At 37.7% G+C, this 26,059-nt stretch overlaps 1 protein-coding gene across 6 annotated transcripts in view; it reads left to right on the top strand.

Moving 5' to 3' along the window:
- Window positions 1-26,059, top strand: part of LOC112396007 (lysine-specific demethylase 6A-like) — a 164,745-nt gene that overhangs the window by 48,146 nt on the left and 90,540 nt on the right. For all 6 annotated transcript variants that reach the window (XR_003002486.1, XM_024739482.1, XM_024739489.1 and 3 more), the window contains exons 5-6: window positions 14,947-15,005; window positions 17,399-17,519. Coding sequence is in view for 5 of the 6 variants with exons in the window: in XM_024739482.1 (XP_024595250.1) it covers window positions 14,947-15,005; window positions 17,399-17,519 (180 nt within the window). In the remaining variant the exon portion in view is untranslated. The remainder of the gene's footprint in view (window positions 1-14,946; window positions 15,006-17,398; window positions 17,520-26,059) is intronic.

The following is a 26,059-nucleotide window of genomic DNA, read 5'->3' on the forward strand; positions in this document are numbered from 1 at the left end:
CATGTCACATGATTATTTTTATTGTCCTGCTTTATTTCTACTAACGTTCTTTTGGTTTTGAAGAATTTTGTTTGGTAGTAGTATAGCCATTCCAGAATTTTTATTTATTTATTTAATTTTATTTTTGGCTGTGAGTCTTAATTGCGGCACATGGGATCTTCGTTGAGGCACACATGATCTTTCGTTGAGGCGCTCAGGCTCTTTGTTGCAGTGGGGGGCTTCTCTCTAGTTGTGCTGTGTGGGTTTTCTCTTTTCTAGTTGTGGTGTGCAAGCTTCAGGGCGCCTGGGCTTTGTAGTTGTGGTGTGTGGGTTCCAAAGTGCATGGGCTCTGTAGTTTGCGGCACGCAGGCTCCCTAGGTGAGGTGCAGCAGCCCAGTAGTTATGGTGCGAGGGCTTACTTGCCCTGTGACATGTGGGATCTTCATTCCCTGACCAGGGGTTGAATCTGTGTCCCCTGCATTGGAAGGCGGATTCTTTACCACTGGATCACCAGTGAAATCCCCAGAAGTTTTTTTTTTTTTTTTTTTGGTACGTGGGCCTCTCACCACTGCGGCCCCTCCTGTTGCGGAGCACAGGCTCCGGACGCGCAGGCTCAGCAGCCATGGTTCACGGGCCCAGCCACTCCGCGGCATGCGGGATCCTCCCGGACCAGGGCACGAACCCGTGTATCCCGCGTCGGCAGGCGGACCCCCAACCACTGTGCCAGCAGGGAAGCCCCCAGAATTTTTATAATCAGTGTTTTCATGATTCATTGCTTTTCATCTTTTTATTTACAGTCTGTGTTTTTCAATCTAAAGTATGTCTCCTGAAGACAGCATACAGTTGGATCTTTTAATTTTATCCAGTCTGATAATTTGTGCATTGATTATTTAATCCAATTTTGTCTAATGTTATTATTAAAATACTGTATATACATCTGCCATTGTACTTCTTTTGTATGTCTCTTTTTCTTCTATTTTTGCTTTACTGCATGAAACAGATTTTTAAAATTAATTTCTTCAAGTTTTTTCATTATATGTTTTTGTTATTTTCTTAATGGTTGCCCTAGTGCTTACCATGTATATATCAAGTTATATGACTTTACCTTGATTTATACTAAACTAATTCCTATGAGATATAGAAATGATACTCTTAATATGACATTATGTACTTGCCTTCTTTTATTTGTTGGACCTTCAACAGTTAACATTGTTACGTATGTGTGTATGAACTATGTAGTAGTATGTTGTTATAGTATTAATTTATGTAATTTGTTGAGGTTTAAGAAAAAATGATTGTGTGTTTGGCTTTTGTATTTTAGCCTCTTAAATTCCCATATCTGTTTGTCTTCATTTGTTCTTGACCATCTTGAGTCTTTTCTGTAGTCCAGTGTAGCTTTGTTCCCAGCTTAACTCATTTGTTCTATCATTAAGTTATATTACTATATATTAATTGGCATAATAATACAATTATATGGAGAGCTGGTTTTTAAATCGGTTAGAAGGAAGGAAAGGAAATACGTATGTGGTCTGCTGTGTCCCATACCTGTATAATTAGATGTTAAACCACCCTCCCTGTACCCCCGTTTTTTGGCTTTGAAAACCTGACATGGACACTTGTTCTAAGCCTAAAGAACTTCACTAGAATTTGTTGTAATATTTTTGTAAGGTGGTTGTGTTTGAAGTGGATTCTTTCTCTCTTATAATCTACAAATATTTAGCTTTCATAGTTGAAAACTCTGCTAGGATAGAAGGTTCTTGGTTGGCAGTTTATTTTCTTTGAGCACTTTGATTATGCAAGCCCACTGCCTTTCACCATCATAATATCTGAGGAGAAATCAGCTTAATCTGATTGGTTTTCTGTTTTGTTTTTTAAGATAATTTTTTTCTCTTGCTGCTTTCAGAATTTTCTCCTTGTGTTTGATCTTCAGCATTTTCTACAGTGATCTGTCTCTGAATGTCTTTTCATTTATTCTTCTTGAGTTTTAGTTTTGCTTACTGATATACAGATAAAGTTTTTTCTGAAATTTGGGAAGTTTTTAGCTGTTTACTATTGAAATCTTTTTTTCCTGTCTTTTCTCTTTTCTGGCATTCCTACATATGTTGGTACACTTAATGGAAAGCGCATAGCACAGGCTCTTTCCCCAGCCACATGTGTCATTGTCCAACAGGCACATGACAGAATTTTAATGGCGGCAGAGACAAAGTGTTGCATGGGTGTTCAGCACCATGGGCTTTCACTCACCAATGCCAGTGCCCAGTCTGTCAGCAACAGATATTAACATACAATTCCTGTTATGGCCTCATTCCCTAAGGTGTTTATGTAGCTTCTCAGTGCCAGGTTGATTACAGTGGACTGCTTACATCATGAAAGCGTCAGGAATTTATCGACACTGGAATAGAAATTTCTGGCATACCAATTTGCCTTTCCTGCAGACAGTGCTTCTGTCAAAACTGACATCCATGGATTTACAGAATGCCTTATCTAATATTGTGGTAATCTACACAGAATTGCTTCAGAGTAAGGAACTAACTTCACAGGAAAAGAAATACAGCAATGGACTCCCATGTTACGAAATTCAGTGACGTTAACCGTGTCCCCCATTATCCTGAAACAGCAGCTGGCTTGATAGAGAAGTGAAAGGGCCTTTTGAAGACTCAGTTACAGTGCCAGTTATGTGGCAGTGTGTTGCAAAGCTGGGGCAGGGTTCACCAAGAGATTTATAATGCTCTGAATTGGTGGTGTTTTTCTAATAGCTAGCATTCATGGGTCCAGCAGTCAAGACAGTGGAATTGGGAGTGGCACCGACTATTAACCCTGGTTATCCAATAGCAGCATTTTTGCTTTTTGTACCTACAACTTCATGCTAGAATGACTGAGAGGTGTTAGTTCCAGAGGAAGGAATTCTTCCACAAGGAGACAAAAATAATGATTCCCTTGAAGGGGACATTAAAATTATTAAATAGCCTTTTTTCATTTCATTTTCATGCCTGTGACTCATCAGGCAAGCAAGGGAGTTATCTTGCTGGTGTTTTTGTAGTTTGTTAGTTTTTCGAAGGAGGATAAGAATTAAAGTGGAAAAACATTGTTTTTCAGTACTGTTGCAGTTGAGGAAATGATATTCAATGTAGAACCGGGGTCAGTTCTGAATATAGCCTGAGCAAGTAGGAATTTATTGCCCTGTAAGGGTCAGCCTTTGGAAAATTACTAAAAGAAATAACAAGGCAGTTTGCGCTAAGCCATCCTCATCAAGGTGAGTAGTGGAGTATGAGGAACCCCGATTAGATACTGCGTGTTTCACATACAGAGGATGAGGCACTTTTGCTAAACCCACTTAATGTGGTTCTTGCAGTTTTAGAAGGAAATGTGCAGATGTGCTTAGGAACAGGTTCAGGAATCTGACCTATAGATTGTTAGTTCCCACTATTGTTTAAAGGAGTGAAGAGACATTCTTCTTTCTTAGAACAATGTTAGTTCATTTCTTGTTCTATAGCCTTTTGTACATTTAGGACCAACTGAATAGTCTGTTGAGTAACTGTAATAGAAGTTCAGGGCTAGGCAGCAAGCATTTAAGGAGGGGCGAATTTATGTGAAAATAACAGAAAAACAAAGAATAAATGTTAAAAGCCCAATTTCTGATTCCAGAGGACAGTCAAGATTTGTAGATGATGGGATCAAAGCATCAGTAGATGGTAGAGTGTGGACAACAGGGGCAATACATAGAATTACTGGTTTGAATTGTGATGACAAACTTTATGAGAGGACCAGTCAGTTTGTTCATTAATGATCTGTTACGGTAATATTCTTGAAGTTTATATGATGTCATGTCGCATCAGCTTTCAGGGCTCTAGGTAAAAGGCTTTTCAGTTCGTAATTATTCCAAGTCAGAATGGAGAAAATTTGGAAGCACCAATTTAGAGAGGTGTAAATTGGAGGTATTTGTCAAGGACTGGTAAATATACAAGACTGAATCCAAAGGTCACATTATAGTTTTCCATTGTAAACATATTTTTCTCACCACCTATTTTATCAGAGAATCAAGGTGAGAATAATTTGTTTACAGAATTAGTAGTTTCATTAAATTTTGCCTGATTATTTTTTTTATAAATAAGACTTTTTTTTTTTTTTTGCGGTACGTGGGCCTCTCACTGTTGTGGCCTCTCCTGTTGCGGAGCACAGGCTCCGAACGCGCAGGCTCAGCTGCCATGGCTCACGGGCCTAGCCGCTCCACGGCACGAACCGCGTGTCCCCTGCATTGGCAGGCAGACTCTCAACCACTGCACCACCAGGGAAGCCCGGATATTAGCCTCTTATCACGTGTGGTTTGCAAAAATTTTCTTCCACTCCATAGGTTGCCTTTTCATTTTGTTGATCATTTCTGTTGTTATGGAGAGGCTTTTTGTTTGTTTGTTTGATGTAGTCTCATTTCTTTATTTTTTGTTGCTTGTGCTTTAGGTATCATACCCAAAAAAAGCATTGCCAAGACAGCTGTCTGGGAGCTTTTCCCCTGTGTTTTAATCTAGGAGTCTTATGGTTTCAGGTCTTTGTTTTAATCTTTAATCTGTTCCTTTGTTTTTGTGAATGGTGTAGGATAGCATTCTAGTGTTCATTGTTTTGTGTGTGAATTCTAATTTACTTAGGATCACTTATTAAAAAGTTGTGTCTTTTCTCCATTGAGGATTCATGGCTCCCTTGTCAATTACCTGACCATATATGCATGGGTTTATTTCTGGACTCTTAATTCTGTTTCATGAGTCTGTGTATCTGTTTTATGCCAGTATCATGTTCATTGATTACTGTAGTTTTGTAATATAGATTGAAATCAGGAAAGTTGGTATCTCCAGCTTTGTTCTTCTATTTTTGGATTGTGTTGGTGATTCAGGGTCTTGTTTTGTTTTTTGATTCTATTAATGCAAAAAAATGCCACTAGAATCTTGATAAGGATTGAAAGGAATCTTTAGAAGGTTTGGGTAGTGTGGACATTTTAACATGTTCTTTATATGAAAATGGGTATCTTTCCTTTAATTTGTGTCTTTTCAGTTTCTTCCATGAGATTTGTATGTTTTCAGAGTATAGATTTTTCAGCTCGTTGGTTAAATTTATTCTTAAGTTTTTAAATTGTCTTTGATACTATTATGAATGTAGTTGTTTTCTTTAACAGCTAATTGTTAAGGTATAAAACAACTGAAATCTGCAGTTGATCTTGTATGCTGCATCTTTACTGAATTCATTGAATTTTCTTTCTTTTGGTGGAGTTTTTATGACTCCCTATGTATAAGATCAAGTCATTTGCAAACAGGGAGTATTTTATATTTTCCTTTCTGATTTGCATGCCCTTTTTTTTTTCTTACTTGAATATTCTGGGTAGGATTTTCAGTACTTAACGTTGAATAGATGCTTTTCCTGATCTTAGATGAGAAGCTTTCAACATTTCACAGTTGAGTATGATGTTAGGTCTTGTTATGCCATATATGGCCTTTATTACGTTGACATATGTTCCCACTGTATCCAGTTTTTGAGTTTTCATCATGAGTGGATGTTGAATTTTGTCAAATTATATTTCTGCATCTGCTTAGTTGATCATATCATTTTATTCTTTGCTTCTGTGAATGTGGTATGTCATGTTTATTGATTTGCGTATGTTGAATCAGCATTGCATCCCACAGTCAAATCCCACTTGGCCATGGGGTATAATTCTTTTAATGTGTTGTTGAAATCAGTTGGCTGATACCTTGTTCCGAATTTTGTTATTTATATTCAACCATGGATTTTAGTCTATAGTTTCCTTTTATTGGTAGTATCCTCTGGCTTTGGTATCAGGGTTATTCATAAAATAAGACTGGAAGTATTTTTTCATCTTCAGTTTTTTGGAAGAGTTTGAGAAGAGTTGCTATTAATTCTTTAAATCTTTCGTTGACTTCACTAATGGAGGAGCCTGTTTCTGGGTTTTCTGTCTTGGCATATTTTTTTATTACCAATTAAATTTCCGTACTTATTATTGGTCTATTCACATTTTTTATTTGTTCCTTGTTCAGTCTTGGAAGATTGTATTTATCTGTTCTCTAATCTTCATTATTCTCATTCTTCTCCTAACTTTGGACTGAGGTTGTTGATCTTTTTCTGTTTCCTTAAGGGGTGAAGTAAGTTGTTTGAGATTCTTCTTTCATCTCGATGTGAGACTTTATTAACTATAAATTTATGTCTTAGAACTACTTTTCCAGTGTCAGGTTTTTTATATGTTGTGTGTGCTTTTGTTGTCTCAAGATACTTTTAAGTTTCTCTTTTTTAAAAATGTTTATTTTATAATTTAGTTTTATAGTTTTTTGGTTGCAGTGGGTCTTAGTTGAGGCATGCAGGATCTTTTGTTGCGGGGCGTGGGTTTCTCTCTAGTTGTGGCGCCCGAGGCTTCAGAGTACGTGGGCTCTGTAGTTTGCAGCATACGGCTCTCTGGTGGAGGTGTGCGAGCTCAATAGTTGTGGTGCATGGGCTTAGTTGACCTGTGGCTTGTGGGATCTTAGTTACCCCAGCAGGGATCAAACACGAGTCCCCTGCATTGTAAGGCAGATTCTTTACCACTGGACCACCAGGGAAGTCCCTAAATTTCTCTTTTAATTTCTTCTTTGATTCATTGGTTGTTTTGGAGTGTGGTGTTTAATTTCCATGCCCTTGTGAATTTTGTTTTCTTCCTGTTACTGACTTCATACCATTGTGTTCTGAAAAGATACTTGGTATGACTTTAGTGTTCTTAAATTTATTAAAGAATTGTTTGTTCCCTAGTATGTGATTTATCCTAGAAAATGTTCCATAGGTGCTTTAGAAAAAAATATACATTATGCCTTTGTTGGATGGGACTTTTTTCATTTGGCTTATACAGTTATTCACATTCACTGTTTCTCTGTGGAGTCTCTGGATGATCTAAATGCTGTTGAGAGCAGGGCACTAAAGTTTCTAACTTGTATTGATGTTTATTTTTACTATTAAGTCTTTTGGGATTTGCTTAATATATTACTTGCTCCAATTTTAGTGAAAAATCTGTTCTGTCTGATGTAAAAATAGCTACTGCTGCTTTCTTTTGGTTGCCATAGTAATATTTCTTTTTATCCCTTGAGATTCTTCTAGGCAGTATGTCGTTGGATCTTGGTTTGTTTGCTTGTTTTTTTAATATTTATTGTCTTTTGATTCGAGAATTTAATCATTTCCACATAAAGTATTTATTGATAGGTGAGATTTACTAATTCCATTTTAATGTTTTCTGATGTTTTGTAGTTCTTTATTCCTTTTTTTCTATGTTGGTGTTGGCCTTTGCAATTTGATAAATTTTTCTTCAGATATGCTTGGATTCCTTTATGACAATCTTTTAGATAACTGCTACAAATTTTTCCTTTGTGTTTACCATGAGTCTTAAAGTATTTTTTATTTGTAACATTCTATTTTAACTGATAATAACTTTAATAGTAATATAAACTTTTCACTTTTACTTATTCCATTAAAGTTTTAAGTTGATGATGTTACTTTACATATTTTTAGGTTGTATATCCAATAATAAATTATTATAGTCATTGTGTTTTGTTGTTGTTTTGGTCATACCACACGGCTTGCAGGATCTTAGTTCCCCAAGTAGGGATTGGACCCAGGCCCTGGCAGTGAAAGTGCCAAGTCCTAACCACTGGACTGCCAGGAATTCCCTAGCCATTGTTTTTTTTTTTTTTTATGATTTTTTTTTGTGTGTGTGTGTGGTCCGCGGCCCTCTCACGGCTGCGGCCCCTCCCGCCACGGAGCACAGGCTCCGGACGCGCAGGCCCAGCGGCCATGGGTCACGGGCCCAGCCGCTCCGCGGCATGTGGGATCCTCCCGGACCAGGGCACGAACCCGCGTCCCCTGCATCGGCAGGCGGACTCTCAACCACTGCGCCACCAGGGAAGCCCTAGCCATTGTTTTTTAACTTAAAATTAGACTTATAAATTAGTTACACACCACCATTACAATGTTAGATACATGGATTTTGACTACATATTTACCTTTACCAGTGAGTTTTAAAATATACCCATATGTTTTTACAGTGTTAAATACCATCCTTTTATTTCCTCTTAAAAATTCCCTTTAGGATTTCTGGTAAGGCAGTGTTGATGAGCTTTATTAGTTTTTGTTTGATTGGGGAAATTATCTCATTATTTGAGTATTATTTTGTTTCTAAAGGACAGTTTCCCCCTCTCCCCCCAGGTAGAGTATTTTTGCTATAGTATTCTTGGTTGACAGTTTTTCTTTAAGTATTTTGAATATATTATCCCATTCTCTTCTGGACTGCCAAGATTTTGATAATACATCCGCTTATAGTCTTGTTTATGATGTGTCACTTTTCTCATGCTGCTTTCAGAATTCTTTTTTGTCTTTGACTTTAACAGTTGTAATGTGTGTTGGTGTGATTCTTCTGAGTTCACCTTTCGAGTCTTTTGGACCTAAGCAATTAGAATATCCATTTCTCCCCCAAGATATGGGAGGTTTGGGGCCATTTTTCTTTTACATGTACTTTTCTTGCCTTTTCTTTTTGTTTTATGTTTCTGGCATTCATAAAATGTGAATATTGTTTCCTTTAGATGATGTCTCATAAGTCCTCTTGGCTTTTTAAACTTCTTTTCCATTTACTTTTCTTTTTTACTCCTCCAGCTGGATAATTTCAAAATGACAGTCATCTGGTTAACAGATTCTGTTTTCTGCTTGGTTGAGTGTGATGGTGAAATTCTCTGTTTAGTTCTTTAGTTCAACCAGTGTATTTTTCATTAGAAGACCCTTAAAAAAATAATTTCTTTCTTGAATTTTTTGTTTTCTTCATTATTGCTTTCCTAGTTTCATTTAGTTGTCTTTCTGTGTGTTCTTTTCGTTTAATAAACTTCTGTAAGAGGATTATTCTGAATTATTTTGTCAAACAGCTCACAGTCTCTGGTTCTTTTGGCTCAGTTATTGAAGTTTTAATGGTTTCCTTTGGTGGTGTCAGTTTTACCTGATTCTTCATAATCTTTATACTTTGCACATTTGAGTGATGGTCTCCTTTTCCAGATTTATCTGGTTTTCTTTGTCAGAGGCAGTTCACCAGTTAGCTCAGCTTGGGATTAGACAGGTCAGTTTACAGCCTCCTTGGGCAGGTGAGGCTTGCTATGAGGTTTTTGTGTCTGTGTTGAGACATTGCCTAAGCTCTGAGGTCAAGAGGTCACTCTGTCTGTGAACCATTGGATAGGAGTGCTTACTTGATTTTCTGCACATGTGTAGCTGTAGAATGGGCTCCTTGGTTGCCTGGATTCTCTGGTCAGGCTTATCGATAGTGTGGGACGTGGTCCTGTACTCAGTTTTTGGTTAGGTCTGCGAATTTAGGTCTGCATGGTTTCCTTGGCCGTTAGGGCTTGATGGTTGGACACCCTAATCTAACAGAGCTGCCTACCAGCTTCCTTGGCCAGACAGGACTGCTGCATTGGTTATCCAGATGCGCAGTGCTTTTGGGTGAGTTCTGTGCTCAGGCGCCGTCCTAAGTGGCTTGTACGATGGGTGACACATCTTCCTAAATGTTGTGGTTAGAATTCCTGATTAGATGAGACTAGGGCTGTACTGAGCAGTAAGTGGAACTATGAATCTGCCTTTCTGCTCAGACAGGGCTGGTATGGCTTGCTGGCTAGGGACTTTAATCAGGTAGAACTGTGTACCAAGTGCCTTGGCCAGTTGGAGCCACCAGCTTTTTCTAGTAGTGCACAGTTACTTGCTGGCCTCTTTGCTCAAGTGCTGTTGTAAGTACTGTTGTAGGATGGGCTGTGCAGTTTCCCAGATTATGTGGTTGGGTTTGCTGATGGTTGGGGCTTGGGGACAGAGCAGGGCATTCTGCGGATTAGCCATGCCAAAGCTGGGTGGTAAAAAAAAAGTCTTCAAAGCTGGCAAGGTAATTGTTTGGGGTCCTGAATCAGGCATAACTGTGCGCTGAGTTCACTCTTCAAGTGTGGCCATTGGAGTGGCTCTGCAAAATAAGAGTCATTTTCTGGGGTCTCTACTTAGCACCCCTACAAGGGAAACTTGTTCTATCACGATTTGAGTGCTATTAAGCCCTATCCCTCAGTCATATTCTGATCCCCGCTGGTTAAGAAGTGCATAGTCTTCTTGCCATCCCCATGAGGCAAGACTTCAGTGCATGCTCTGGATGTCACTCATAATGCTGGGGGAGCTGGATATCCACCTTGGACTCTCCTTTGCCCACTGGAGAGACCATAGGCCTGATAGATCCCTCTTGGTATGTTGCTGTGCTAGCTTGGGAGAGGGGCAGTGTAGTCAGAGTATAGCTGGTCCTCTTACCCTTCTAAGACATCCTCTTGGTGTTTTGAGGTCCAGGGATGTGTGTCAGTCTTAGCCCCATGTTCTGGGATTTTCATAGTGTTGTCCAGAGTATTTGCTAGTTGGTCTTCTAGTGAGGGGGACTGAAGTTGGGAACAACCTGTGTTGCCATCTTGGTGATGTCACCTCAGCACCACTTACTGTTACCCTTAGTGACCTGCTAGCAAATTTAGCTTCCTTTTCCCATGACCTTATGCTTTCCTGGGAAAGAGATGAGGTGTTAGTTTCAAAGCGAGGAATGCTTTCACCAGTAGACATACCAATGATTCCATTAAACTGAAAGCTAAAAGTTAAGAGTGCTTCCTGGTAATTTGGACTCCTTATGCCTCAATTGGAATCAACAGGCAAAGAAAAGAGTTTCTTTTCTGGCTGTGGTGATTCATTCTGAGAAGTAGAAAGGGGAAATTGGACTACTGTTGCATAATGGCCATATGGTAGCAGGACTGCACAATGGCCATACAGGAAATGCCTCAGGGCATCTCTTAGTACTACTGCTTCTTGTAATTAAGGTCACTGGGAAACTGGTAAAACAATCCAGACAGAAGTAGTAAATACACCCTTCAGGAATGAAGGTTTGTATCACCAGGTAAACAATTATGACCAATTAAAGAACTTGCTCATCAATTCCTTTACAAGTCACCCCACCTCCCCTCCTGCCCTGATCTTTCTCTCATATCATGAAGTTCTATTTTTCTGGAGATCCCTTAAGTATGACAGTATTTTACCCTTTCAAGTGTAATGTACAAATCTTATTCCAATATAACTTAATTTTACTCTTTTTAAAAATGTCTTTGTTTTCATTGTATCTACATATTAGCAGACAATTTCATAGGTTTTCCTTGCCACCATCGTACATATTGTATAAAGAACTGAAGTTCAATGGTTGTGATTATGGAGTTTGGCAAAGTTTTTTTAATGGACTTGACTAAATTTTAGGTTTAATTGGCCACATTTCATTTCTGTCAGGTACTCTTCTTTTTCAAAAAGTAATTTTTGGCTGCGTTGGGTCTTCCTTGCTGTGTGTGGACTTTAGTTGCAGCGCGTGAGGGCTACTCTTTGTTGCTGTGCGCAGGCTTCTCATTGCAGTGGCTTCTCTTCTTGTGGAGCAGGGACTCCAGGCACGCAGTCTTCACTAGTTGTCTCACGTGGGATCAGTAGTTGTGGCTCATGAGGGCTAGAGCGCAGGCTCGGTAGGTGTGGCGCATGGGCTTAGTTGCTCCATGGCATGGGGGATCCTCCCGGACCAGGGCTCGAACCCATGCCTCCTGCATTGGCAGGTGGATTCTTAACCACTGCACCACCAGGGAAGTCCCCTCTTCATCTTCCTCTTCTTCTTCTTCTTCTTCTTTTCTCCTTCTCCTTCTCCTTCCTTCTTCTTCTTCTTCTTTTTTTGCAGTATGTGGGCCTCTCACTATTGTGGCCTCTCCCGTTGCGGAGCACAGGCTCCAGACGCGCAGGCTCAACGGCCATGGTCCACGGGCCCAGCCACTCCGTGGCACGTGGGATCCTCCCGGACTGGGGCACGAACCCATGTCCCTTGCATCAGCAGGCAGACTCTCAGCCACTGCCCCACCAGGGAAGACCTTCTTTTTTTTTTAATAAACTTGTAAAAATATAAAAACTGTTGTTAGGCCTGCAACTATGCATTAAAAAGACCGTGAGTCCGGTTTGGATGCTGTACCATTGTTTCCTGATCTTAGCTACAGTATATATACTTACAAATTACATCATTGGTTTCCCTTTTCTTTGAAAAGTTAGCAAATTTCCTTGGTGTCTTTCTCTTTTTCCTTAAGAAATTTGTTATTTTATCTTGAGAGTAGGTGTGCCACAGGTAGTACTTGTGTGCTTGTGTAATAGACACTTCCTTGTTCGCAGAGATCCCAAGGGATACATAATTGTCAAACTCCATTGATTCTCAGAGCTAGGTGATCCCTTGGGGTGGCAGCCTTAAAAACTGGGGCACTAGATGTGTGGTCCAGACGCTTTGTTTTCACTTTCCAGGTAGAAGCTTGGAGTTGGAGGTTATCTCAGGATTTTAAGAGGGGATATGGTGGGAGTGGGGCTTATTGCGGGAGTGTGTCTTAGCCTTTGCCACCCATTTCAGTATTTTCCATTGCCCAGTGTGTAGGAGATGCTCAGTTTGTGGATTTCGCTCATGGAGTTAATCCATGTGGTTTTATATGTGCTCTGATGCTAACAGTAGGATAAGCCAGCAGCCCTCCTATCCCCTCATCTTGGTGACATTCAGCCACTTTTTTTCTCTTCTAGCTGAGCCGTGTATCTTGCAGGTTCTTAGCTCCCCGATCAGGGATTGAATCTGGGCCTTTGGCAGTGAAAGCACAGAGTCCCAGCCATGTTCCCCGCCCCTCGCCCCGTTAATACACATTGTATATAGGTTGATGGTAAACCACATGAAACTATAATTTCTTTTTTTTTTAAGGCATTTAAAAAAACCATTTATTTATTTAATTTTGGCTGTGTTGGGTCTTTGTTACTGTGCGTGGGCTTTCTCTAGTTGCGGTGAGTGGGGGCTACTCTTCGTTGTGATGTGCGGGCTTCTCACTGAGGCGGCTTCTCTTGTTGCGGAGCACGGGCTCTAGGCGCGATCGCGCTCAGCGGTTGTGGCGCACGGACTCTAGATTACAGGCTCAGTGGTTGTGGCACACAGGCTTAGTAGCTCTGCGGCATGTGGGATCTTCCTGGAACAGGGCTTGAACCCGTGTCCCCTGCATTGGCAGGTGGTCTTAACCACGTGCCACCAGGGAAGTCCTATAATTTATTAATTAGGGTTTGTGATAGACACTGACACAGACTAGGCATATTTCGGAGATATTAGGGGTTCACCCAGACCACTGCAAGCAAGCAAATACTGCAGTAAATTGAGTCACACTAATTTTTTTGTTTCCTAATGCTTAAAAAAAGTTGAATTTACACTGTACTGTAGTCTTACTGAGTATGCAGTAACATTATGTCTAAAAAGACAATGTGCATACCTTTATTTAAAAATACTTACACTGTAAATCAACTATACTTCAATAAAAATAAAATCAATTCAGTGTAGCAAAAAATAAAATCAAATAAAGGTAAATAGTTTAACAGTAAAATAAAAAAAAAAATACTTAGTTGCTGAAAATTATCTGAGCTTTCAGTGAGTCATAATCCTCTTGTTGGTGGAGGGTCTTACCTTGATGTTGATGGCTGCTAACCAATCAGGGTGACGGTTGCTAAAGTTAGGATGGATGTGGCAGTTTTTTAAAGTAACTCCACAATGAAGTTTGCCACATTGATTGACTCTTTCCTTTCACAAGGAGTTTCTCAGTAATATGTAATGCTGTTTGATAGCATGATGTTTTACCCACAGTAGAACTTTCAAAATTGCAGTCAGTTTTCTCAGACTCTGCCAGTGCTTTATCAACTAAGTTTATGTAATATTCTAAATTCTTTTTTGTTATTTCAGCAGTCTTCACAGCATTTTCACCAGAGTAGTTTCCATCTCAAGAAACAGCATTTTTTGTTCAGGCATAAGGAGCAACTTCTCATCTGTTCAAGTTTTATCATGAATGACAACAATTCAGTCACATCTTTAGGCTCTTCTTCTAAATTCTGGTTCTCTTGCTATTTCCAACTCATCTGCAGGTATTTCCTGAACTGAAGCCTTGAACTTCTCAAAGTCATCCATGTGGGTTGGAATCTGTTTCTTCCAAACTCCTGTTAATGTTTTGAGCTCTTTCCATGAACATTCAATGTTCTTTATGACATCTGGAAAATCTCTCCTTTTCTGTAGGCTGTCTTTTCATGTTTTTAATTGTTTCCTTTGCTTTGTAGAAGTTTTCAAGTTTGACATAGTCCTATTTGTTAACTTCTGATTTTGCTATTTGTGTTTTTTGTGTCATATCCAAAAAACATTGCCAAGACCAAGGTCAGGGAGCTTCTTTTCTGTATTTTCTTCCAGGAAATTTTACGGTATCAGGCCTTACGTTTAAATATTTGATCCATTTTGAGTTAACATTTACAAGTAAGATAGGACTGCAATTTTAGTATTTTGCATGGGCTTATCCATTTTCCCCAGCATCATTTTTAAAGAGGTGAAGAGTCTGTCCTCTTACAGTTGGGCATTCTTGGCTCCCTATGAAACATTATTTGACCATAAATGTGGGGGTTTAATTTTGATCTCTTTTTTTCTGTTCCACTGGTCTATATGCTAATATTTTTATACCAGTTACCATACTGTTTTTCTTAGTGTAGCTTTGTAGTATAGTTTGATGTCAGGAAATGTGATACCTTCACCTTTGTTCTTCATTCTCTGGATTGCTTTGGCTATTTAGGAACTTTGTGGTTTCACAGAAATTGTAGGAGTTAAAAAAATTATTTTCATTGTGGGCTTGATTAAAATGAACTGATAATATTTCTCCAAGTTGTTTGGCTTCTGCATTTCGTGTGGGCTCATGACTTCATTGTTTCTTTTAATCATATTGTAAGATAGGATAGAATTTTTAGAACTAAAGAACATTTTGTGTATTATGTTTCTACTTAATAACATAAAGTAGACATAAAAGCTTTTAAATGGCGCTTTTTTTTTTGTTTTTTGTTTTTAAACAGAATGCTGCCTTTTTGTATGGCCTTGGTTTGGTTTACTTCTATTTCAATGCATTTCACTGGTAAGTTGACTTACATCAGATGTTTTCCCACTTTGTGTGTGTGTGTGTGTATGTGTGTGTGTGTGTGTGTATGTAGGAGAAGCACATAAAATATTTAAATGTCAGTAAACTCTCATTTCATTAGTTGTGTATTACCTTTGTAGGTTCAAATCAAGTTCAGCCCTCATTCCCTCCACTCAGCACATTTGCAAACACCTCTCAGTAACTAGTAACTTGATTATAAACTCTCAATTTCCCACAATAGGAATAATGATACCTCCTTCAGTGTTGAGGATTAACAATGATAGTAATGTGTAAGATTTTGTATAAACAGTAAAGTATAGGAAACTTTTTTGGTCTTGTCCTTTTTTTTTTTTTTCATTTAAGTGCTATGAGAATTCAAAGGAAAGCGAGTGAGTACACCACCAGTTGTTTGCAGCCATGTCCTGTAGGTCATTCTGAATGTTAATAGAGTCCTTAAGTATCCACTGACCAGTATTTGATATGGTTTCCCAAATGTGAATGAATATTCAGCTTTTAGTTGTATGACTTTTTGTGTATATTATTTTTCTTACTCCTTGGCTTTTTGGGAAATTGTTTATGCCATGTTCAGAAGTACTGCATTGTTTGTTACATGAACTTGTAGGTTATAGATGTTACAGCTTCATTTTATGAACTGTGTATTTCTTTGAGAGATTTTAAACTTAAGTCAACTTACCTTTTGTCTTGAATGAGGACAATTTTAAGGTCCCTGTGAATTTCCTAAAAATCCTATTCACAGAACTCACTATTCTGAACTTTTAGAACTAGAAAAGGTCTTAGATATCTTTTAATTTTAAAATTTTGTTGATGGGGGAAATAAGATGTGTTCATTTTTATTTAGTGTTATGTGAACTATTTAGTATGGAAGCAGGCCTCATGTTCAGGACTGCAGTCTAATAATTTAAATCACATTCCATAGTTAGAGAAAAGAAAGATTTTCTTTCTTCTTTTTTTTTGAATGAAACTATCACTGGCATTGGGTCATGGACTTGTGATCACTTACAAATGGGAAGAGGACAGATGGTTACCGAAACCAGTAATAGGAGTTATAAAGTTTGTAGGGAGATGTATTTAGAAATAAGGTTATAAGTTTTTCTAAATGGAATAATTTATTGTACTTTGCCTTATGTCAAGATGGAAAAGTGGATATTTAAAAATCATTATTTGCAGTTGTGCAAATAGATACAGTTATTTCAGCTAGCCAGAACAAATTTAGGTGAAATCCAGTATAAGGCTGGGAACAAAGAACTATACATTTTAGATACAGAGAAGTGTGACTAATATTGAACAGTTTCATATAGTTATAACTTTTGAGCCCCCTTAGATTGAAGGTAGGAATGTAAAATCAGGAAGGAGATAAGTCTATAGATTGAAAATATTAATTGTTTGATATGTGTGTGACAGTGTTGAGTTAGTTGTGTGAAAGATGATTTTAAATTTTAATAACTCATCTGTAAATGATATCTCTATATTTCCCAGAGAAAATCTTCCTTTCAGAATAGTTGTTTTTGCAGTAAATGTGTATATAACCACAGCATTTGACAAGTAGGATCTTAACTGAAGTAACTTACTAAAGACATGTGGTGTGTTGCTTGGTACTAAATTGCGATATGACTGTTATCTGCATCTTTCTATAATAAAAAGAGAATTGACTTTGGAAACATTTACAGTCCTAAATAGTGACCTCTGAGGTTTTTACAGTATAGAATAATTGAAATTCAAAATAGACTTTTTTTCTGTCTCTTCCAAGCACTTAAATATATTCAGAGTATATCCAGCATATCTGGATTTTCTCCACTGATAATAAGGACCTGTTAAAAAGACAATAATCAAGACAATAGAATTAGGACAAAAGTAGGCAAATGAAGGCTGAAGTAGATTAGAGAAGTCAGAAGCAGTCCTGTAAACAAGGGTCCTTGATTTATGATAGAGGTGGCACTGCTTTCTGTACAGTAGGAATCCCATATGGAAAAGATAAATATTAACCCCTATCTGAATCACGTCATACTTAAAATAGGTTCCAAGCTGAATGTAAACCAAAATGTGGTAGGTAAGAGTGAGGCTTCTAATAGTGGATTTATATGGAGCAGTAGAGAACCAAGGTTAACACTGTTACCTTTTTGCCATTTTAAAAGATTTCTTACTGTCTTCTCTAAGTTGATTCAGAAAATTTTAAGTTGTTTATTTACATTGAAAATACTACTATATTTAAATATTGTCAAATAATTTGAGGAAGTTAAAGTTACCTTTTTACATTCATAGTGTTTTTATAAAGTTATAATTTGTTTTAAAGTCGTATACCCATTGTATTTTTTGTACTTCCAAAGCACATACAATTAATCTTACCATTTCTTATGTCTGTATTCTTCAAGGGCAATTAAAGCATTTCAGGAGGTGCTTTATGTTGATCCCAGCTTTTGTCGAGCCAAGGAAATTCATTTACGACTTGGGCTTATGTTCAAAGTGAACACAGACTATGAATCTAGTTTAAAGGTAGGTGGTTGGGGCTTTTCCTAGATATACACTATTTCGTGTGTGTGTGTGTGTGTGTGTGTGTGTGTGTGTATAGAGTGTGGGGGTTAAATGTTAAAGAGTATAGAGAAATACTGGAAGTTATATTACTGCTATTGAATGAATTTAGGATATGAACTTAAAAAGGAAAAAAGGATTGGATTTCGGGGTCCAAGGCAGACATGGTGCTAAGATACGCAGAAGAACTTTTAAGTGCTTTAGATTTTTGCTTTTGGTTTGTCTTTTAACAAAATGTAAATATTGATGTTTGTGATAAGGAGACACAGGAGGTTTTTATTTAATTTTTGAGTATGTAAAACACTCTCCATTTCATTTTTGAGTATGTAAAACACTCTCCAATATGTGACTGGCACTGTAGAGATGAAGAGGTGGTTAGTGATGCTATATCTGTGATCTGATTATTGACTGTTCTTTCCTGTGGGTCTGATTAGAAATCTGCCAGTTTTTAATAGCATGGTATGTGTCATGGCAAAATTATTTAATAGATTTGTTATCTTTTAAGGTTTGTGGGCTGCTAGTTGGTGGACATAAACATCATTGGAAAAGAATGGTACATTATTGTTAAATACTTTGCTTCTAATGGAAATTTGATTTGTCAGTACTTAACATTTTTTCGAGTTTCTGGGTTTGTGCTATCATTTTATGTTTTCCAAGGGTTTTTAATGAGAGTGGGACTTCCCTATATATCAGAAGCATTGTTCTTTGAAAGAATTCAAGTTTCTGGAGAAAAAAGGTTTTGAGAATTTATGACTGTTTAGAATGTTTGCTCTTTTCCTTGTAGATGTGAATTGTAGAGTATATTGATTACAGAGGTGGTGTACATGTGTGTGTGTCACATACTCTGAACTCATTAACAAGGAAAATGCTAAATAAAGTCTACTTAAAAACTGATGTGATTGCAGGTCCCCCAAACTGCCAGCCTCAAGGTTAGTGATTTGGCAGAGGTCATTGAACTCAGAAAACAGTTTTATTTATGGTTATGGTTTATTTACAGTTAAAGAATATAGATAAAAATTTTCAAAGGAGAAAGACACCAAAAACAGAGTCAAAAGTGCAAAAGTTCACTTGTCCTGTCTCATTGCAGTCATATTGATAGCACTTAATTCTCCCTGAAATGATGTTTAGTTACATGCAGGGAGCGTTCCCAAGCCTTTCCAGGGTTTTGTTCTCTTCCATGAAATATGTATATATGTATAATATTGAGGTTTGGTAATACAGAAAGGGTGAGAGCCACCTGACTGACCTTAGTTTTAGTTGCTTAATCACCAGCCGCTTTAGACATCAAACTGTAATGTTGTTAGAATGAATTATCTTTTTTTTTTTTAAACATCTTTATTGGGGTATAATTGCTTTACAATGGTGTGTTAGTTTCTGCTTTATAACAAAGTGAATCAGCTATACATATACATATGACCCCATATGTCTTCCCGCTTGCGTCTCCCTCCCTCCCACTCTCCCCATCCCACCCTTCCAGGCTGTCACAAAGCACCGAGCTAATATCCCTGTGCCTTGCGGCTGCTTCCCCCCAGCTATCTACCTTACTACGTTTGTTAGTGTGTATATGTCCATGACTCTCTCTCGCCCTGTCAAAACTCACCCTTCCCCCTCCCCATATCCTCAAGTCCGTTCTCCAGTAGGTCTGCATCTTTATTCCTATCTTACACCTAGGTTCTTCATGACATTTTTTTCCCTTAAATTCCATATATATGTGTTAGCATACGGTATTTGTCTTTTTCTTTCTGACTTACTTCACTCTGTATGACAGACTCTAGTTCTATCCATCTCATTACAAATAGCTCAATTTCATTTCTTTTTAAGGCTGAGTAATATTCCATTGTGTATATGTGCCACATCTTCTTTATCCATTCATCCGATGATGGGCGCTTAGGTTGTTTCCATGTCCTGGCTATTGTAAATAGAGCTGCAATGAACATTTTGGTACATGACTCTCTTTTTGAATTTTGGTTTCTCAGGGTATATGCCAAGTAGTGGGATTGCTGGGTCATATGGTAATTCTATTTGTAGTTTTTTAAGGAACCTCCATACTGTTCTCCACAGTGGCTGAACCAATTCACATTCCCACCAGCAGTGCAAGAGTGTCCCCTTTTCTCCACACCCTCTCCAGCATTTATTGTTTCTAGATTTTTTGATGATGGCCATTCTGACTGGTGTGAGATGATATCTCATTGTAGTTTTGATTTGCATTAGAATGAATTATCTTGATGATCCAAGGTCCTAGGTATACAGAGGTACACTTGCAAGGCAGGATATTCTAAAGGTTTAGAGATTCTCTCTCAGGAGTTGGTCCAGGCTAGAGCTGTTTTCTTTTGAATAGGCAGGGTTTCAACAACCCAGACCGGCTTGAGTTAATTCCTTACTGCACTCTGTATTCATTCACTTCCTTAATTCTCTTGGGTTTTAAAATATTAAGTGCCTCGGGCTTCCCTGGTGGCACAGTGGTTGGGGATCCGCCTGCTGATGCAGGGGATGCGGGTTCGTGCCCTGGTCTGGGAGGATCCCGTGTGCCGCTGAGTGGCTGGGACCATGAGCCATGGCCGCTGGGCCTGCATGTCCGGGGCCTGTGCTCCGCAGCGGTGGGAGGCCCGCGTACCGCAAAAAAAAAAGAAAAATATTAAGTGCCTCAGACTATCTCTGCATTTTATGGGTTTATATAGGAGTGATACTGAGGGCACATAGAAACTCGACCAAGAACATTAAAAACCATTGCAAGTGGACTGTAAAGAATTTAGATCACACACTGGTCAGAGATCAGTTGTAGCTGAGGAATAAGTCCAGAGTTAAATGAACTTGGTGCAGAGAACGGGATTAGGTTTATCAGTTATTTGTTAAGATTAGAACAGAGTTTATCAAACTGTATACTGTGAGGTGTCAGTTGATTTAAAATGTAAAGAAAGTACAGTTTTGACACCTTGTAAATGTTTTTTTTTTTTTTTTTTGAGGTGCACAGGCCTCTCACTGTTGTGGCCTCTCCCATTGTGGAGCACAGGCTCCGGACGCGCAGGCTCAGAGGCCATGGCTCACAGGCCCAGTCGCTCCACGGCATGTGGGACCTTCCCTGACCGGGGCATGAACCCGTGTCCCCTGCATCGGCAGGCGGACTGTCAACCACTGCGCCACCAGGGAAGCCCCTGACACCTTGTAGATTTTAACCCCTTTCATATATACATTCACAGGGTATAAATTAGCCTATCAAAAATGTTAACATGTCATATGGCAGAAAATAAGTTAAATATGGTATAATTTTTTTGTAATGTATTTGTTATCATATACCAGCATTTTAGGTGTTTTCTGAAAATATGTTGGAGGGCAAAAGAAAATTGTCAATGTGTAATAAAATATCCTTCAATTAGGCAGAGCAGAGTTAGATAACATTCAGTGGTTTGTTGAAAGTGTTTTGGCTTACTCATGCATAATGGAAACAGTGTTGTATCCACTTTTATTTGTTTAGGCTTAGGTAAAGTGTAACAGACCTTCAAATGATGTTGATTTTAGCAAAAAATTTGGGGGCATGCAATTTTCTTTTTCTTTCTTTGTGCCATTTCCCCCCTTATTTTAATCTCTGATAACTCTCTGATTTTGTTGTATGAAAACAGAAAGAATGTTAGGATGTTTTTGACATTAATATTTCTTTTTTAATGAAGTATAGTTAATATACAATATTTTATTAGTTTCAGGTGTACACCATAGTGATACAGTATTTTTACTGTTTATACTCCATTAAAAGTCATTAAAAGATAATGGCTATAATTCCCTGTGCTGTGCAATATATCCTTGTTGCTTATCTCTTAATCCCACACCCCTAATACGCTGATGCCCCCAGTCTCTCTTCCCAATGGTAACCACTAGTTTGTTTCCTATATCTGTGAGTCTCTTTCTGTTTTGATACATACATTTGTTTATATAATTTTTTAGATTCTATATGAAGTGATATCATATGGAATTTGCCTTTCTCTTTCTGACTTAACTTCCTTTAGTATGATATAATCCCCAGGTCCATCCATGTTGCTGCAATTGGCATTATTTCATTCTTTTTATGGCTGAGTAATATTCCATTGTATATATGTACCACATCTTTTTTATCCATTCATCTGTCGATGGACATTTAGGTTGCTTCCATGTCCTGGCTATTGTAAATAGAGCTGCTCTGAACATTGGTGTGCATTTATCTTTTTGAATTAGAGTATTCTCAGGATATATGTCCATGAGTAAGACTGACTGCCTGGTTCATATGGTAGCTCTGTTTTTAGTTTTTTGAAGGAACCTCCATACAGTGGTTTCACCAGTTTACATTCCCACCAACAGTGTAGGACAGTTCCCTGTTCTCATATCCTCACCAACATTTGTTATTTGTAGTGCTTTTTTTTTTTTGCGGACCTCTCACTGCTGTGGGCTCTCCCGCTGCAGAGCACAGGCTCAGCGGCCATGGCTCACAAGCCCAGTCGCTCCGCGGCATGTGGGATCTTCCCGGACCGGGGCACAAACCCGTGTCCTCTGCATCGGCAGGTGGATTCTCAACCACTGCGCCACCAGGGAAGCCCTATTTGTAGTTTTTTGATGATAATCATCTTGACAGATGTGAGGTGATACCTTGCAGTTTGCATTTCTCTAATAATTAATGATGTTGAACATCTTTTCATGTGCCTGGTAGCCATCTTTATGTCCTCTTTGGGAAAATGTCTGTTCAGGTCTTCTGCCCATTTTTAAATTTCTTTTTTTTTTTTTTTTTTTAGGGGGATGTTCAGTTATATGAGCTGTTTATATAGTCTGGATATTAACCCCTTGTTGGTCATATTGTTTGCAGATTCCATCCATAGGTTGTCTTCCACCCCACAACCCCTATCTCTGGCACTTAGTAATCTGCTCTTTGTATCTATTAGCTTGATTTTTTAAAAATTATTTTTTAGTTGTTTCTTTTTAAAATTCCACATAAAAGTGAGATCCTTTGGTATTTGGCTTTCTCTGTCTGGTGTATTTCACTTGGCCTAATACCTTCTAAGTGTATGCATGTTGCTGCAGATGGCAAAGTTTCATTCTTTTTTTATGGCTGAGTAATTACACTTATATACATACACTCACATACACACGTGCATGCACACCACATCTTCTTTAACCATTCATTTGTTGATGGATACTAGGTCACTTCCATATTTTGGTTATTGTAAATAATGCTGCTGTGAACATTGGGGTGCATGTATCTTTTTGAATTAATGGCTTTGGTTTTTTTTGGATATATATCTAGGAGTGGAAATACTGGGTCATATGGTATTTCTGTTTTCAATTCTTTGACGAATCTCCGTACTGTTTTTCATAGTGGCTACGCCAGTTTACATTCCCACCAACAGTGCCCAAGCGTTCCTTTTTGTCCACATCCTCACTGACATTTGGTATTTGTTGCCTTTTTCATAGAACACATTCTGACAGGTGATACATAATTGTGATTTGGATTTGCATCTCCCTAATGATTCATGATGTACAGTGTCTTTTCATGTGCCTGTTGGCCATGTATGTTTTTAGAAAAGTGTCTGTGCACGTCTTCCATCCAGTTTTTAATCAAACTGAATAGGGGGTTTTTTGCTGTTGAGTTGTATAAGTTCTTTATATATTTTGGATATTAACTGTGTATCGGATACATGATTTGCAACTGTATCCCATTCAGTACACTGCCTTTTAATTTTGTTGATGGTTTTCTTTGCTGTGAAGAGGCTTTTTAGTTGGATGTAGTCCCACTTGCTTATTTTTCACTTTTGTTACCTTTGATTTTGCTGTCAGGATTTGGTGTCAAGATTTGCAGAATTATTGCTGTTTGAAAATACTTAACATTTTGTGTCTTGTGGGGTTTGAAACAGTAAAAGCGTTAATTTTCCTGCTGCTTTCAAAAGTTTATGGACTTTTTTTTGTTTTAGGATCTTGAATACTGAGATAATGTAGGCTGGGCAATTCGAATTATACAAATCTCTCTGCTTTTTGAGAGTTTTAGTATAATAGTAATACTGAAATACTGTCATCTTGGAAATGTATTTCTTTTAAGGTCAGTTTATTTCCTTTGATGACTCATTTAGGAAAGGTCTGTTTTCTCACATAACATTTTAATATGTTTTCAAGGTCAGTTAGACTTAAAAATATACTACAATACAAAGTGGGACTGTTATGCTGCTCTTTCTGGTAGAGGAAAGCTGTTATTAAATATATATTTTTTTAAATAATATACATATACACATATTTTTTTTCGGTACGCGGGCCTCTCACTGCTGTGGCCTCTCCCATTGTGGAGACACGCAGGCTCAGTGGCCATGGCTCACGGGCCCAGCCGCTCCACGGCATGTGGGATCTTCCCGGACTGGGGCATGAACCCATGTCCCCTGCATCAGCAGGTGAACTCTCAACCACTGCGCCACCAGGGAAGCCCTAAATAATATACATATTTTAAAATAGTTTTGTCTTGGCTTTCATAGCACAATAAGGATATGTATTTGGCTTTGCAGAATAGATGAAAATTAAAGCAGTTTTCAGTGTTCAAATGTTAGATATTCCTGAGTAAAAAAGGTTTTTTTCCCCAGTTTTGGTTGTATTATTAACTTAAAATTTTCAGATCATAGTAAATTTTCATGCAATTAAAAAAAAAGCTATAGAGTCACAGATCTAGAAAACAAACCTATGGTTACCAAGGGGGAAGGGAGAAAGGGATGGATTGGGAGATTGGGATTGACATATACATAGTACTATAAATAAAATAGGTAACTAATAAGGACCAACTGTATAGCACAGGGAACTCTATGCAGTACTTTGTAATGGCATATATGGGAAAATAATTTAAAACAGAGTGGATATATGTATATGTATAACTGATTAATTTTGCTGTATACCTGAAACTAATACAACATTGTAAATCAGCTATACTCCAATAAAACAAAAAAAGTACAAGGAATTCACATATACCCATCAGACAATTTCATTCAGTGGTAATATTTTTCATAACTATATCTTATTACAACCAGGATTGGACATTGATAAAGTCGAAAACTGTTGTTTTTTGTAGCATTGTATCCTCTGTATCATTGTGTTTATTTTTGACTTATGTTTATAGAAAGAATAATGCATTTGCTATTTAAGGGTCATATGCATTTTAATAAGTTAATCCATTTCAGAATATGTTTTAAATAAGTTTTTAAAATGTACTTCATATAGACTAGCATAAATTTTTTCTAGTGTTGTTTTTTAATTATTTTATTGTGAAGAAATACACACTACATGATACTGTTTTCAGCATTCAACTGTATCAGTTAAAATATACAATTTAGTGGCATTGATAATATTCACAGTGTTGTATAACCATCATCACTATCCATTCCCCAGAATTCTCAGTAACTCATGTAAAAACTTCTGTTCATATTAAACAATAATTTCCATTCCTTTTTCCCCTCTAGCTTCTGATACCCTTCTGTTCTAATTTCTGTTTCTGTGAACTTGACAGTTTTAGGTACCTGATACAAATGGAATCATATGTTATTGTGTCTGGCTTATTGCACTTAGCTAAATGTTTCCAGGATTCATCCATGTTCTAGCATATATAGGGCTTCCTTTTTATGGCAAATAATATTCAATTGTATGTATACAACACAATTTTTTCATTTATTCATCTGTTGATGTACTTTCAGAGTTTTCTATATTTTGGCAGTTGTGAAGAATACTGCTATGAACATTCACGTATGAGTGTTTTTTGAACTCTTTTTTTGTCTCTGTTTTTTCAGTTCTTTTGGAAATACACCTAGAAATCTAATTGCTGAATTGTATCATGTATTTAACTTTGTGAGGATTGCTATACTTTTCACACTGCCTGCACATTTTACATTCTTATCAGCAATGCACTAGGATTCCAGAATATCTGCCTCCTTGCCAAAACCTCTTTTCCATTTCTTAAAAAAGTAATGACCATCCTAATGGAAGTGAATTGATATTACCTTTGTTTTTCTCACTTGCATCTTTTCCTGTGCATTTGTCTTCTTTGGAGAAATGCACACCAAAGTCCTTGGCCCACATTTGAATTCCATTCTTTGATTTCTTCTTGTTGAGTTATAGGTGTCTTTATATACTCCGGATATTAATTCCTTATGAGAGCCATAATTTCAAATATTTTCTCCCAGTAAGTGTCTTTTGATGCATAGAAGTTTTTAATTTTTAAGAATCCTAGTCTTTTTTCTTTTGTTGCCTGTGTCTTTGGTGTCCAAGAAATCATTGCCAAAACCTTTGTCATGAAAATCTTTTCCTGTATTTTCTTCTAAGAGTTTTATAGTTTAATTCTTCATGTTTATGTGGAAGATAACAGTCTACCTTCATTATTTTCCACGTGGCTATTTCACAGCTACCGTTTGTTGAAAAGGTTGTCCTGTGTATGGTGTGTGAGCATAATAGACTGTGTGTACCACCTACAGTGTTCTTTCCAGTGATTCTTTTTTTTTTTTTTTTTTTTTTTTTTTTTTTGG

The sequence above is a fragment of the Neophocaena asiaeorientalis genome, unplaced genomic scaffold, assembly GCF_003031525.2.
Source record: "Neophocaena asiaeorientalis asiaeorientalis breed wild unplaced genomic scaffold, Neophocaena_asiaeorientalis_V1.1 scaffold855, whole genome shotgun sequence".
NCBI classification, from domain to species: domain Eukaryota; kingdom Metazoa; phylum Chordata; class Mammalia; order Artiodactyla; family Phocoenidae; genus Neophocaena; species Neophocaena asiaeorientalis.